The sequence below is a fragment of the Pelecanus crispus genome, chromosome 2 (genome assembly GCF_030463565.1).
Source record: "Pelecanus crispus isolate bPelCri1 chromosome 2, bPelCri1.pri, whole genome shotgun sequence".
NCBI classification, from domain to species: domain Eukaryota; kingdom Metazoa; phylum Chordata; class Aves; order Pelecaniformes; family Pelecanidae; genus Pelecanus; species Pelecanus crispus.
Genome location: NC_134644.1, coordinates 17,594,976 through 17,607,495, shown reverse-complemented (window position 1 = coordinate 17,607,495; position 12,520 = coordinate 17,594,976). Strand labels below are relative to the sequence as shown.

The following is a 12,520-nucleotide window of genomic DNA, read 5'->3' as shown; positions in this document are numbered from 1 at the left end:
CACCACATCTTTGCCAAGGCAATGGCGGGGGCGGGGTGTGTGTGTGGTGTTTGTATGTACGGGTTTGTTAGGCACACATCCCACCCCTCCCCACCCCAGTCCACTGCATCCTTTGACAGCCTGAATGGTTTCTCTTCCTGGTGGTAAGAAGTCACACCACGCTTGTTTATGTAGCACTCACTGCTCCAGTGTGGTTTGCAAACATCACTGATAACTGTGCACATATGTGTATATATATAGGGATTACTTCATCTATCATGCCTCCTGTTGGTTCACCACTATTTTGTCAACTGTGACAACTGTCTGCTAGCACATAACACCACCAAATGGTTTAGGGGTAGAGAAGGAAAGTATGTCCAATTAAAACTATAAGGGAAAATTATCAAAGTAGGAAGTGATTAACCGTGCAGGAGTATCATGAGGGTACGAGGTAATTTTCACTCCAACCATGAGTAACTGGGATTCTTGGGATTTGCTCAATATAAGGGAGTGGAGGAAAGTGAGGAATAGGGGACACTGTTTCTCTTTAAACATAGTCAGTCCCCAACCTTTGCGGAGATGGGGCAAGCAGTAATTCCATGCTACTTGGTTTTGAAAAGGGTTAGTATAGCATGTAAGCTTGACCTCAGCTAATCAAAATACAACTTGCCCAGTTTATACTAGATCTTGAAAACTTCTATGATGCATAGCAGATTCTAGCTTAGCCTGGAAGTACCTGGAGGGGAGGACTCCTTGGTGTTTACATGTATGTGCCTAATGAACTTTTGACAACACAAGCTTATTAAAGTAGGAAAATGAGGAAAATGCTTGTTCCCCGACAAAAGCTGTTTCAAAACTCTTAACTTTATTTGACTGTTCTTTCTTTTTCTAAAGCATTTTAGCAAGTTTCTGTGAGTTTCTGAAACTTAGTAGCTTATAAACTGTATAATCTTTTGTTGTCTCAGTTTCAGAATTAAGAAAACTGTTTGAACCAAACAACCAAGATTTTTTGGAAATGAAAAGGTAAAAAAAAAAAAAGCCTTTAGCCTGTAAAACAAAACACACAGCTTGTTTTGTTACCTCCTCTTAGAAACTCTCACCTCAAATCTTCAAAGATGCCTGATTTCACATTTTTCACATCTTTTTCAGAAAAGAAAGAATAGCTAGACGCTTAGAGGGAATTGAAAATGATACACAACCTATGCTTCTACAAAACTGTCCAGGATCAGTCACACACCGTTTACTAGAGGAAGATACACCAAGATATATGCGTGCAACTGATCCATACAGTCCCCACCTAGGTAAGCAGTGTATATCAGTCAATCTTGCATTGCTGAATTACTTCAAGTTTACTACCCTATCATTTGTGCAGTACATGGAGAAGAGTTTCATAGAAGAGCTGTGAACAGGGTTTTTTTTTAACATGCCTTTTAATTCTTGTTTCCTTATTTGAAAAAGGTTGATGATCCATACTGTTTTAAAACAACAGTAATTTGATAGGAGACTCTTAATATAACTAATACACATTTCTTAACCATTTGTATGTGCTTTTGGAAACATAAAAGCAAAAATGTTATGTGTCTGTGCAGTCACTAGTACACTTTGATTTGTAAGAAAATGGGAAGCTTTTAGTTCACTCGATGTGAATGGTGGGTAGGGTACTCGGAGTTTTGGGATGGACTTGCTCATATATGTTGTACTTTTGACAGGAAGATCAAATGAAGAGGAGGAAACTTCAGATTCTTCTGTAGAAAAACAACCCAGATCATCCAGATACCGAGCAGAAATCACAGGAGGTAATACAGAGTCCTTGTATAGTACAGGAAACATGGATGTCCAGGAACTAGAGTCAAAAGCAGAAAGAATAGCTAGGTACAAGGCAGAGAGGCGGCGTCAACTGGCAGAAAAATACGGATTATCTCTTGATTCTGATTTGGATTCTGACTACTCATCCAGATATACGCGGGCAAGGAAAGATCCTGACAGCGTGGAAAGAAAGGGAGTGAAAAGTGAAAGGAATGATGAAAACAAGGACTGTGGCTCCCTGTATTTGTCCAGGAGTGAGACGAAGGAGTCAAAGAGTGTGTTTTCTGAATCCAAAGAGTACTCCAGCCATGAAAAAGATGGTGTTCCAGATAAAGAAGACCTCTCAAATGAAAAGAGTGATAGAAAAGCAGATGATGACAGTGCCATTAGACAGGCTTCTGACCCTTCAGCAACCTTGGATAGTTCTGTCTCCCTTTCACTTTCTGGACGAGAATCTTCCTCCTGTAACGAAGTGCCAGTATCACCAAAGCAAACCCCCAGAGAGTCCCTTTCTTCACCAAAGCGGGCAGCCTCACCAATCCATTTACAGAATGACCAGCCCTTGCACAGTAACATCAGACAAAGGTAAGAATGATTTTTATTTGTTTGTTTATACAGTAGATTCCTTTATCTTAATCACCTTCTGCAGCAGTGTTACAGTATTTATGAGAATGTATTTGTTACACTTGAAGATGTATTTAGTGGCTTTGGATGTCTCAGGCTGGATTGGTTGGGTTTATTGAATCACTGTGTTTCTGATAGAAGGAAGTGGGTATCTATTTCTATGATTAGATATGTTCTTGGTTTCACTTTATATTTATAGAATTTATGCTAAAATTAGGCACTTCAGGGGGGGAGTGGAGTAACTGATTTTTAAGATATTTACACAGGCTAGAAATTGAAGCAGTTATGGTTCTAAATCTGCTTCCCCCACCCCCACCCCCCAACCTGTTAGAGCAAGCCTTTAACTTTTTTCCTCTATAGCCTGTAGTTGTTTGGGTGGGGGTTTCCAAGTAAAGGCAAGTTGTTTCTCAGTTAAGATTTGAATAGCTTCCTGATGACTTCTGCCAAAATAAAACAGGTCTCTCAGTTAAAAGCTGAAAAGTGTCTTGGGTCAGTTAAAGTAATAGTTGATTTGTTTTCCTGCTGTGAAAGTGTAAAAGCCCTTTTGAACTGTGATAGTTAATCTTTCAGATAATATCAGGGTATGTGTGTGAAGGGGCAGAGGGGAGAGTTAATGCTGGAAAACATAGCCTCCCTCTTGGTATGCTGAATTACTTCAAATTTGACAAATTTACTCCAGTAATAGGGTGACCAGATTATTCCAGAAGGAAAAAAAAATAGTTTTCACTGATTTCAGATTGTAGTTTCACACTGTAGTGCAAAAACAGATGATCAGTGTTATGGTGACTGAAAACAACACGTGACTAAGAATTTTTTTGAAAGTATGATTTTCTCTGTGTGATTCTTTAATTTCTAGGTAGGTGGATAAATGGAAAATAATAACTGTAAAAACTTAAGTTAAAATATTACAGCTAAATATAATGTAAATTGTAATGAGGACTTAACTGTAAACACATCTGCATCATGCTGAGCAGTTCCGATTGTTTCTAAAAAACTGAAATGAACTGGCATAAGCTGAACTGTTTACACTTTCTGGCATTTTTTGCAGTAGGTTCAGAAACAAGCTACCTTACTGGACTTCTTTATCCTCCCCATCAAAATGACAAAACTTGACTCTTACTTGTTGTGGCCTTTCCTATTAACTCATAAACATATCTTAAAGTTTGAATGAGGAAGCAGTCTTCCACGTCAAAGGTTAATCACCTGCTGGATTGATTAAGTCATCTATTTACAGTGCCTGTAAACTGCTCAACTTTACTTAGCCTTCTTTTTTGTTTCACTTTATTGCATAGGACACACCAGTAGTAGTCTCTTAACATTTGTTTCATAGCTTTTCATTATTCAGGTGACTTCTAATCCTGCTCACCCTCATTTGCATGGATATGTAGCTATATGAGTGATCATTGGACTCTCCCAATTAAGCCAAAATTTTAAAGGAATATTGTCGTATCAAAAAAGTCATCAAAGGGAAAGTAAGTCCGCATACTTAGGAAATACAATCTTATATTTAGTTTATGTTTAAAACTTACAATTCTCCTATTACAGTAAGGAAAATACTCATCCCAGGGTCATCCATACAACTGAGACCAGAGTTGTATTGAAACTCCTTGAGCTGACTAGGTTATTCCAGGCTCCAAAAACCTTGTTTCTGAAGCAGTCTCAACTCAAAAACTACAAAATATTATCCCTTATCTTCAAATGGTCAATTTGAGATAAATCTCTGGACTAATACAATTACTGATACGAAGGGATATTGGAGCAGCGGACCTTTGGCAGGTTGCTGTCTGTTTTGTAAGGTGAAGGAAGGGATAAAGTTTTCAACCTTAGGAAAGTAAAGAGAATAGGCAATCAAATTTTATAGCCAAGAATCTGTCTGCTGCAGTGTAAAAAGGGGTTTTATTTTCTTTACTCTCATAAAGCAATCCTAGTGCCTGTTTCTGCGAAGGGAAACCAATGAAACGCTGAACAACGAAATGCCTTCTAGGTTGTCTCTTCCCACTCAGAAGCTACACTGAATGCAGCATTGGTGGGATGGTAGTTGCCCTGGTGAAAACAGCATGCTGTCTATAGAGAGACACCTGAATCCACTCACTCACAGATTAGCCTTTAATGTAGTGAAATCAGGTCTCCTTATAAAGCTCTTTCATTTTTAGCTAACAAGTGTGTTTTTTCTAATGCAGCTCTATAAACCAGTTACAAGTTCAGACTGAGCAGGCTGAAGGCATTATCAAGTCGTTCACAAATTCCAGCTGTTTCTTTTTAAAGCTGCCACTTCTGGCATTGCCTGTTTTTTGTAATAAAAGATGCTGCAGAAGTTGGGCAGAAGAGAAATAATTAAGGAAACAGTGTTTTTAATGGGGGCATACTTTTTCATTTGTAAAAGGTTGTATGTCCCTACAAGATCTAATGCTGTGTGAAACACTAAGGGATCAGCTGTGTTTGGCAAGCACTGGAGAAAGGCCCCTTCTGCAAGGTCTTCCTTTGTTTGAGACTTAGTTGTTCTCTGTTTCCAGATAAAGACATGCTAAGATCCATTTTCAGGTGGGTTCTGATGTTAGGACAGTTCCAGAGTTTAAACCCCATCCCATTTGTGGTATGGTCATTTTTACTTCTTTGCTCTGCAGTAGTGCCGTACTAACAAATGAGAGACTGGGGCAAAAGCAGCAGGAATAAGTCATAACTTAATACAAATTGCTGACTGCATTATCACTAATTTCAGATTCTTTCTGGATGAGGCTTGGGACAGTACTTGCGTAAAACAGGTTTCCCACAATTACTGTCTGTCTTATCTTTTGAAGGAAATCATATGCACCCACCAAGATGTGGTGTAGCTCTTGCATAAGCCAAGAGTTTAAATTTAGGATTTGGTCTCTTGTTTGGATACGCATGTAGGCAGTAGGCGGTATTTTAAAAGCCAAGTTGCCAAGATCCCTTTCTGCATTTTAATACCCCTGACAACTTCCAGTGCCAGTGCATACTCATTGGTGTGATATTCAGAGATTTAAGAATAACCTCTCAGAAACTCTTGTCCCTGTTTCTGGGTGGTAAAGAAGTCATTGCCTATTTCCATGCAGTCTGTTTAAAGTTCCTGTGTGGTAGTCTCCTGTAAGGCCATTTGCACAAGCAAAATAAGGGCTAACACTAGCTTTCCAGGTAGCTGCTCTTTTGAAGTCAGTTCCACATTATATAGGTTGCAAATTTTTTTTTGTTAAATTTAAATTTGCTGAGTTCAAATTGGGAAATAAATGCAGCTTGCTTTGGAATACATATGAAAGCTTTGTACCTTCAGGCCTAAGATGGTTTAATAATTAATCCTATTATCCATCACTGAGAAGACAACAAAGTGCTGAGAAGGTACCATTTGACATTGCATTTGGCTGCTTGAAGTGGCTGATTAACTCTAAATTCAAAACATGGCTTGCGTTTTTCTGACTGCTCTCTTCAAAGGAAGAATGGTCAAGTACAAATTGCTGCTTGGGCCATGCCCACTGTAAAAATGTGCCAAAGTACACATTAAGAGAGGAGAAGGAAGTTGCTTGCTTCAAAGCAATTCCAGCTACCTGGTCAGCTCCTGTGAAAGGTTTTTACCCCCTATCTGGGCAGTTCCTTTAGAAATTGAAAAACATTTGGGAAAACAAAAGGTGTTTTAACAGTTGGTGTTTGACTTCATTCTAAGCTTGATTTGGATGACAGCTGTAGGTGAGTTCTCAAATTTAAACTTATTTGCAGTAAATGCATTTTTATTTTGAGAACAGTTGTTGATTTGACCTTTTTCAACTATTTTTATTAAAAGACAAGCTAAGAAAAATTGAAGTAGATGACCTGGAGCTTAATTTGGGATTTTCATCCCAAACAGCTCTACTGCAATGTGAGGAGTTCCTTCAGATGTAGTTATAGGTAATGGAAAGCAGCCTGGCCACTTGTCACCTCTGGAGAGTCTGTTTGTAAATGTTAGTGTGGCCGGACAGTCTGTGCTTGCAAGGTTAAAAGTATTTGATGTGATCTAGTGTTGCTGAGGGACTGGAGATGAAGGTGGGCATTAGGAAAGTATTTGAGAAACTCTACGTAGGTAGTCTGCAGACACCCTTTCTTGTAGGGCTTTTAAAAGTTTGCAGTGCTTTCATTTCTTTTTATGCTTTCAGCTCCAAAATGGAAACAGAATAAAGTCAAGACAAGATCAAATTGGGGGTTACTTTGTTTTTTAAGCTTTTCCTTTCCCCTGTCACCCAGTGACACAGCATGTTTTACTTGAGCTAACTGGGTTTGCATTTCTGAAGCTTTTGTGATACAGGGCTACAAGAGGAGAGAGGGTTGCAACTGCTCCTGAGAATTTCTTAGGAAGTATGATAAAGCCATCTGAATTTCTAACTTCATTAAATTCATGTGACTACTTTGTTTTGGATGCAGACATTTTTACGACTTTAAACCACAGATTAAAGGAACGGTTTTAGCAGCTTTCCCAGGTGTCCTTACGTAAACCCTTCAAACTGACCTGTAGTGGCAAAAATAAGATTGTGTAGTTGCTTTCACTTCTCAAATTCTGGACAATGTACGCTTGGCAAAGTTACCTTTGCAGAATATTTAACATTCAGAACATCTTTTAGATGTTTGTGGAATTAATGATAGCTTGTTTCACAGTTTATCACCTTTCAATTTGATTAATGTGCTGTGCATTTATTTTCATGAGCAGTCCTCTGTAACTGAGTAATTAGAAAACAAAAAAAAGCGTTGGGGAGGGAAGATTGGGAGAAACAATGGGAACATGTGTTGAGATCTCAAAAATTACCTGAAGTTCTGTTTTCTGTAGTAGTGCAGGGAAAGCAAAACCTGAATGGTTTCTTCAGAAAGATTCGGAAGGGGACACACCTTCACTTATCAGCTGGCCCTCCAGGTATCATAAAACATAGCTGTGTGGCTAACACCCAGACTACAAACCTCCCCTTTCTTTCCCTTTACTCTGTCTTCATTTAACACTTGCCTTCAATTTTCCTTTAACAGCAGCAAGTTAGAAATTGTTGTTTCTTGTCGATAAACAGCTGTTGAAACTTTTCTGAAGCATCTGCTTTTATTGTAACTTACGACCAATTGGTGTTTTTGATGAAGAAGTACAAATGCCTCTAGCTTCTTCCACAGCTACTGTCATTCTGGCTTCCACTAATTTTTATAACTTATTTTATCCCACTTTGTACTCTGCAAACCAGCAGATTTTTAGACTACACACCAATCCATCTTAGCATTCCCTACAATTAATTCCTTGAATTCCAAACGAGATGGTACAAGAGATGTAAAAAAATGTATATTGAAAAGTGAAAAGATCTTGATCAGAGCTACAAGCAGCTGCTTTCTCCCAGTTTGGTAACACAGTTTTGGTAACAGCCCACCATGGGAAGCATTGCAGGAAGACTCTTTCCCATGTTCCTGATTAAAGTAATTGTTATAACCCAGTACTAATATCAGTGTGGATGTTCTGGAGAATGCTTGGTATATGTAGTTTAAATAATCACTTTTTCAGACTGAACACACTTTCTGTGCTTAAATATCTTTGTGAAGTTTCCCTGATAAGTGCACCAATCCTCAGAGATAAGAAGCACCAAAATGTTAGAAAGGTTGGTGTTTCAGACAGCTTTGGGTATCCTGAATTACTCTCTCAGATACTAATTTGCCTTTTTTTCTAAATCTTGCTTTTTTTTTTAATAATGTAGACTCCAGAAAGTCTGTTGGTAGCAAGCATGGAATTGCACATACTTTGAGCTGGATCACTTACTTTCAAATAAAGAGCTAGTCTTATATTGTACTTGAGTTTCTCTCCTTCCACAGAATTAAAATAATTTTTTATACCCATTTGGGAGGGGAGGAAGTACAGGGCTTTCATTTTTAATACCATCTATATGATATTTACACACACTTGCCCTGTAAGCTGTCCGAACACTTGGCGTGGCTGTAAAACTGCTGGAGAGTTTACCTGCAGTTGTAGTTGTAGAGCAAAGGCTGCCTCCGGCTGCATGTGCTTGCCTTCTGTTGGAGTTGCATTGAGTGTCTAAAGGTAGAATGCGACTGTTTTGCATGGATGTTACACAAGTCTAGAAGTGTTTCTAGAAAATACACTGAAGTAAGGTAACTTTTGGGAACATTCCCGTGAATTTTGCATGTTAGAATGTAATGAAATGTTTTTAAATAGAATGCCTGTTTTGGTTTTGTTTTTTTAAATGCTTTTCTCCCCTGCAAGCCCTCTGAATAGCAACAGCCATGCCATAGTTTCACTTTGGGCTTTAAGGCTTGCACTTCCAACATTTTTTCTCACTTACCGAAACAGGTTACACTACATGTAACATTTTAGATGTCTTAAGTGATACACAAAAGCACAAATAAAAAAGTCTCTGGCAAAACATCTGAAGGGCTAGGTGGAGATAACAATGTGTTTTTTCATTTCTTTCCCCAATGCAACAGCATCTTGATATGATGTAAGCTGCCCAGTGTTTAGACATCTTCAAAAATCTGACTGCATACACGATTGCCAATGGAATTTGCAATTTCAGGCTGAACCCAACACTTTGATAATATAAAAAGCAGTTTTGATCGTCTTGTTTGTTTGAGACTATGGGTATGTGCTGGTTGACAAACGCAGTTGTGACCTCATGGGAACATGCTGTACATTTTCAGAGCTTGCGCAGTTACCTTCTCAGAAGTCATGCATGTTCGAGGGCCTGTGAATCACTTGAATGTTTTTTGACAATGTTACTGCCAAGATTTGGGGCAGGAGGAGGGGAGGAAGGGGTTGCATCATAAGATTGCTTTCTTTTATGTGTTGGTTGTTTTTTATTTTCATACGATGTTGCTGTCTGTACCCACAGTAGGTGTTTGTGTTCCTTCCCAGATTGGGTATTGCTGTTCACAGCTTTAATCCTTTTTCTTTCTTAAAGAGTAAAAGTTAGAGAGAAAATGGTGAAAGAGGAAAGTGCTCGTGGAAGCCCTGAACTTGTCACAGACACAGTATCTCAGAGAAAATCCCATCCACTGCCAGCCCACTACATGCCTCTTCAGACAGAAACCTCTGCCTTTGATAGGGTTATAAATCAGCCCGTCAGTTCAGTCCGCCAACCAATACATGGCTATATTCAGCCTGCTGGCATTGCTCACACAGCTCAGCTGATGGCAACAGAAGAACCAGCAAACATCTCTGTTGGCAGCCTCCTCCTACCAGACAATGTTAGCCTCTTAACAAAATCGTCAGCAGCCGCTGCATCAGAGAGTGAAAAGAAAGAGGCACTTGGTTATGGAGCAAAGCCTGATGAAAAAGATTCCGTGGAGGGTGAACAGGCTTCCAAAGGCAGAAGACCAATTTTGCCATCTGAGATTCGCAAGCAAGGGAAGAACCACGAAGGCCTCTTTGGAGGAGGAGAATTGGATACCCCTGTGGGGAGTTCCTCTTTCGCAAGCAAGCTGAAAGTTAACTCAGAAGTTCAGAGAGAGCTGGAGTGCAATAAAAGGCAGGCTCCTGAGCAGCAGTTTAAGACCCCTGAGAACATAGAAAGGAGTGAAGCGGTTATGTACATACAGAGTGGGTCTGTATCGCAGCCTGCCAAGGCAAAAGCTCCTGTTTGGAAAGTGTCGACAGCAAAGCATAAAGTCCTGACTCGATCAATGTCTGACTATACTGTGGCTCCTAAGCTAGAAGCTTCTAAAAGTAAGGAGAGCATGGAAGCAAATGCACCAAACGGTGAGATTGGCATGGTTGACACAAAAGTCTCTGTTGCCCAGCTCCGTAATGTCTTTCTGGAGAGTGCTAATGCCAACAAGAAAACAGAACTGTAGGTGACATTTCAGACGTATTTTCGTGTGAAACTTGCACGTCCTTGGCAAAAATTACACACACTCAACAGCAGTTGTGTTCGGCACTTAAAGCACACAGCTTAGCTCTCACCAGTGTGTACTCGAGGCTGAGATGGTTTGAATCCTGCTTTTGTGCTTCTGCTTGCTAGTGCAAGTTGTGATGTGGGGTAGCTGGAATGTGTACGTCTGCGCATGTTACCAGAGGAGCATGCAGAGTGATCTCTAGTGAATTGTTGAGATGCTTACATCTGTGCTTTACTTCTCTCTTCTATTTTCTTTTCTATGCGCTTTCTGTCACGTGGTTTAAAAGTGAATCTCGGTTTGAGATGTCAACGGCAGGTAGCACTTTATCTGCCAATGGTGACCGTGAAAGAGGGCCACGAAGGCCGAGGCGCTATTTTTCTCCTGGTGAAAATAGAAAGACTTCTGAGAGATTTAAAACTCAACCTATAACGTCAGCAGAACGAAAGGAGACAGATAGGTAGGCACGTACGTAGCTCTGTGTAGCATTCTGGTGCAGGTAGACATGAACAAGCTTGTGAAGAGACTTTGTTCATTTATTAGCATAAACATTTTGCAAGGTTATTGTTTCTCTTTAAAAACAATCAAGTAGTTGTTATAGCTTCTTATAAAATAAAAACCAAATCACCGCCGACAAAACCAATTCGTTGCAATTTCCCCCCCCACGTAAAATGGTGAACAGTGAATCATCATGAAGTATTATAGCTGTCTGGTTCTGTCTAATGATAAATGCTTTTGTCTGTTTTTATATAAAGAGTTTCCTTTCCATCTACTCTGCTTTATCACTTACTTTTTTTGTAAACAACCAAGGCTACATATTTTATGTTAAAAGAGCTGGCAGCAAATCTTAGACTTTTATCTTCTGCAAGATGAACTGGAAATCATTTTCCTTTACTGTATTTAAGTTTGGCTGCAATTGCTTGCCTTTCTGCTTTATTAAAGGATGTCAAAGTGGAAACTGTTGAAACTTGAAAAATAGATAAAGTTTTCCCACTCTTAAGACTTTTGAGGTCCTGCTACTTCAGATGGAGTTTGAATTTAATTTTTGATGTCTCGTTTCCAACTAACTTCTTTCTGTTTGATAATTTTTCACTAGGTCAATTTTGAGTGCAGAAACGCTAACTGCTGAAGGTATGTTACTATACTATTTCTAAGGAAAAAATGGGAGCAAGTGTGTTTTGTTTTAACTGGAGAACTATTTGATAATGCAAACAAAGTCCGCTTGAAAATAACTATCATTACCTATAATATGTTTGAAGTACCACTTTTCCTTGGGCCACGTCTGCTACAGACTTGATTTCAAATTCATTTAAGTCCAAAAGTCTGTCTATGGATACCAAAATTCATATGGGAGGCAAGGGGCGGAATGGCTCGACTCTTTTCAAAATAGTTTGGGTTTTTTTTTTTCTGATTTAGACAATAAATAAGCTAGTTGATGGAAAAAAAATCCAAATTTTAATCAGAGGTCTAGGACTAATAACTAAAATATAAAATAGCTTTTACTATAGTGCAAAACTGATATTGGTAACGTGGTAACGTGTTTTCTAGCTAAGGGAGCTGCAAGATGCTGGTTATTAAATGATGTAATTCAGTCTGCCATCTTGCTTCTCTTTCCCCCTTGGCACTCTCAGCAAGTCTGGCACAAATTAAGTAGGTAATCTCATGAGTAGCTAAATTTAGATTTAATGCCTTATGCTGTTTGAAAGCTGATATTCTCTGCAGCTTTGTGATGCTGGCTCTTGGATCTGGAGGATGCTGATTTCAGCTCCTAAGGATACCAGTTGAGCCTCTGAAAAATGGGGACACAAGGTGGTAATCAGAATGACCAGCTTCCAGGAGAGACCATCTTGTATGGTCAACTAGTAGAAAATAGATGTTCTATACAGCAGGATGAATACTGACCCTTTAGACAGTCTTTCAGTCTAATTATTTCCTTAGTCCAAGTGTTATCATAGACTAATATAAGAAGTTTGATTATTCATAAAAGGTTGTTTGGATAACTTGAAAACACATCAACTGTCCTGAAGGCAAGTCTTTTGTTCTCAAATCCTGTTAAGAATTTTCCTCTGATGCAATACATGTAAATACAAGTAAAGTTTACACAATTTGTTTCATTTTAAAGTCTTTTGTTAAAAAGGAGTAACAGCCAGCTTATTTGCTGGTAGTGCTTCTTGTCTTAGTAAAACATAATTTTTGAGGAGTTCAGAAATCGTTTAGTCAAAAAAAAAAAAAACCCAAACCAACCCTTGCACTTAATATG

At 39.0% G+C, this 12,520-nt stretch overlaps 1 protein-coding gene across 1 annotated transcript in view; it reads left to right on the top strand.

The window, feature by feature from the left end:
* The first annotated feature begins 971 nt into the window (after positions 1–971).
* SVIL (supervillin) overlaps positions 972–12,520 on the top strand; it is a 58,942-nt gene continuing 47,393 nt past the window's right edge. Inside the window, exons 1-4 of the mRNA XM_075706501.1 lie at positions 972–1,002; positions 1,129–1,280; positions 1,689–2,370; positions 11,357–11,391. Of these exons, the coding sequence (XP_075562616.1) occupies positions 995–1,002; positions 1,129–1,280; positions 1,689–2,370; positions 11,357–11,391 (877 nt within the window). The 5' untranslated portion in view covers positions 972–994. The remainder of the gene's footprint in view (positions 1,003–1,128; positions 1,281–1,688; positions 2,371–11,356; positions 11,392–12,520) is intronic.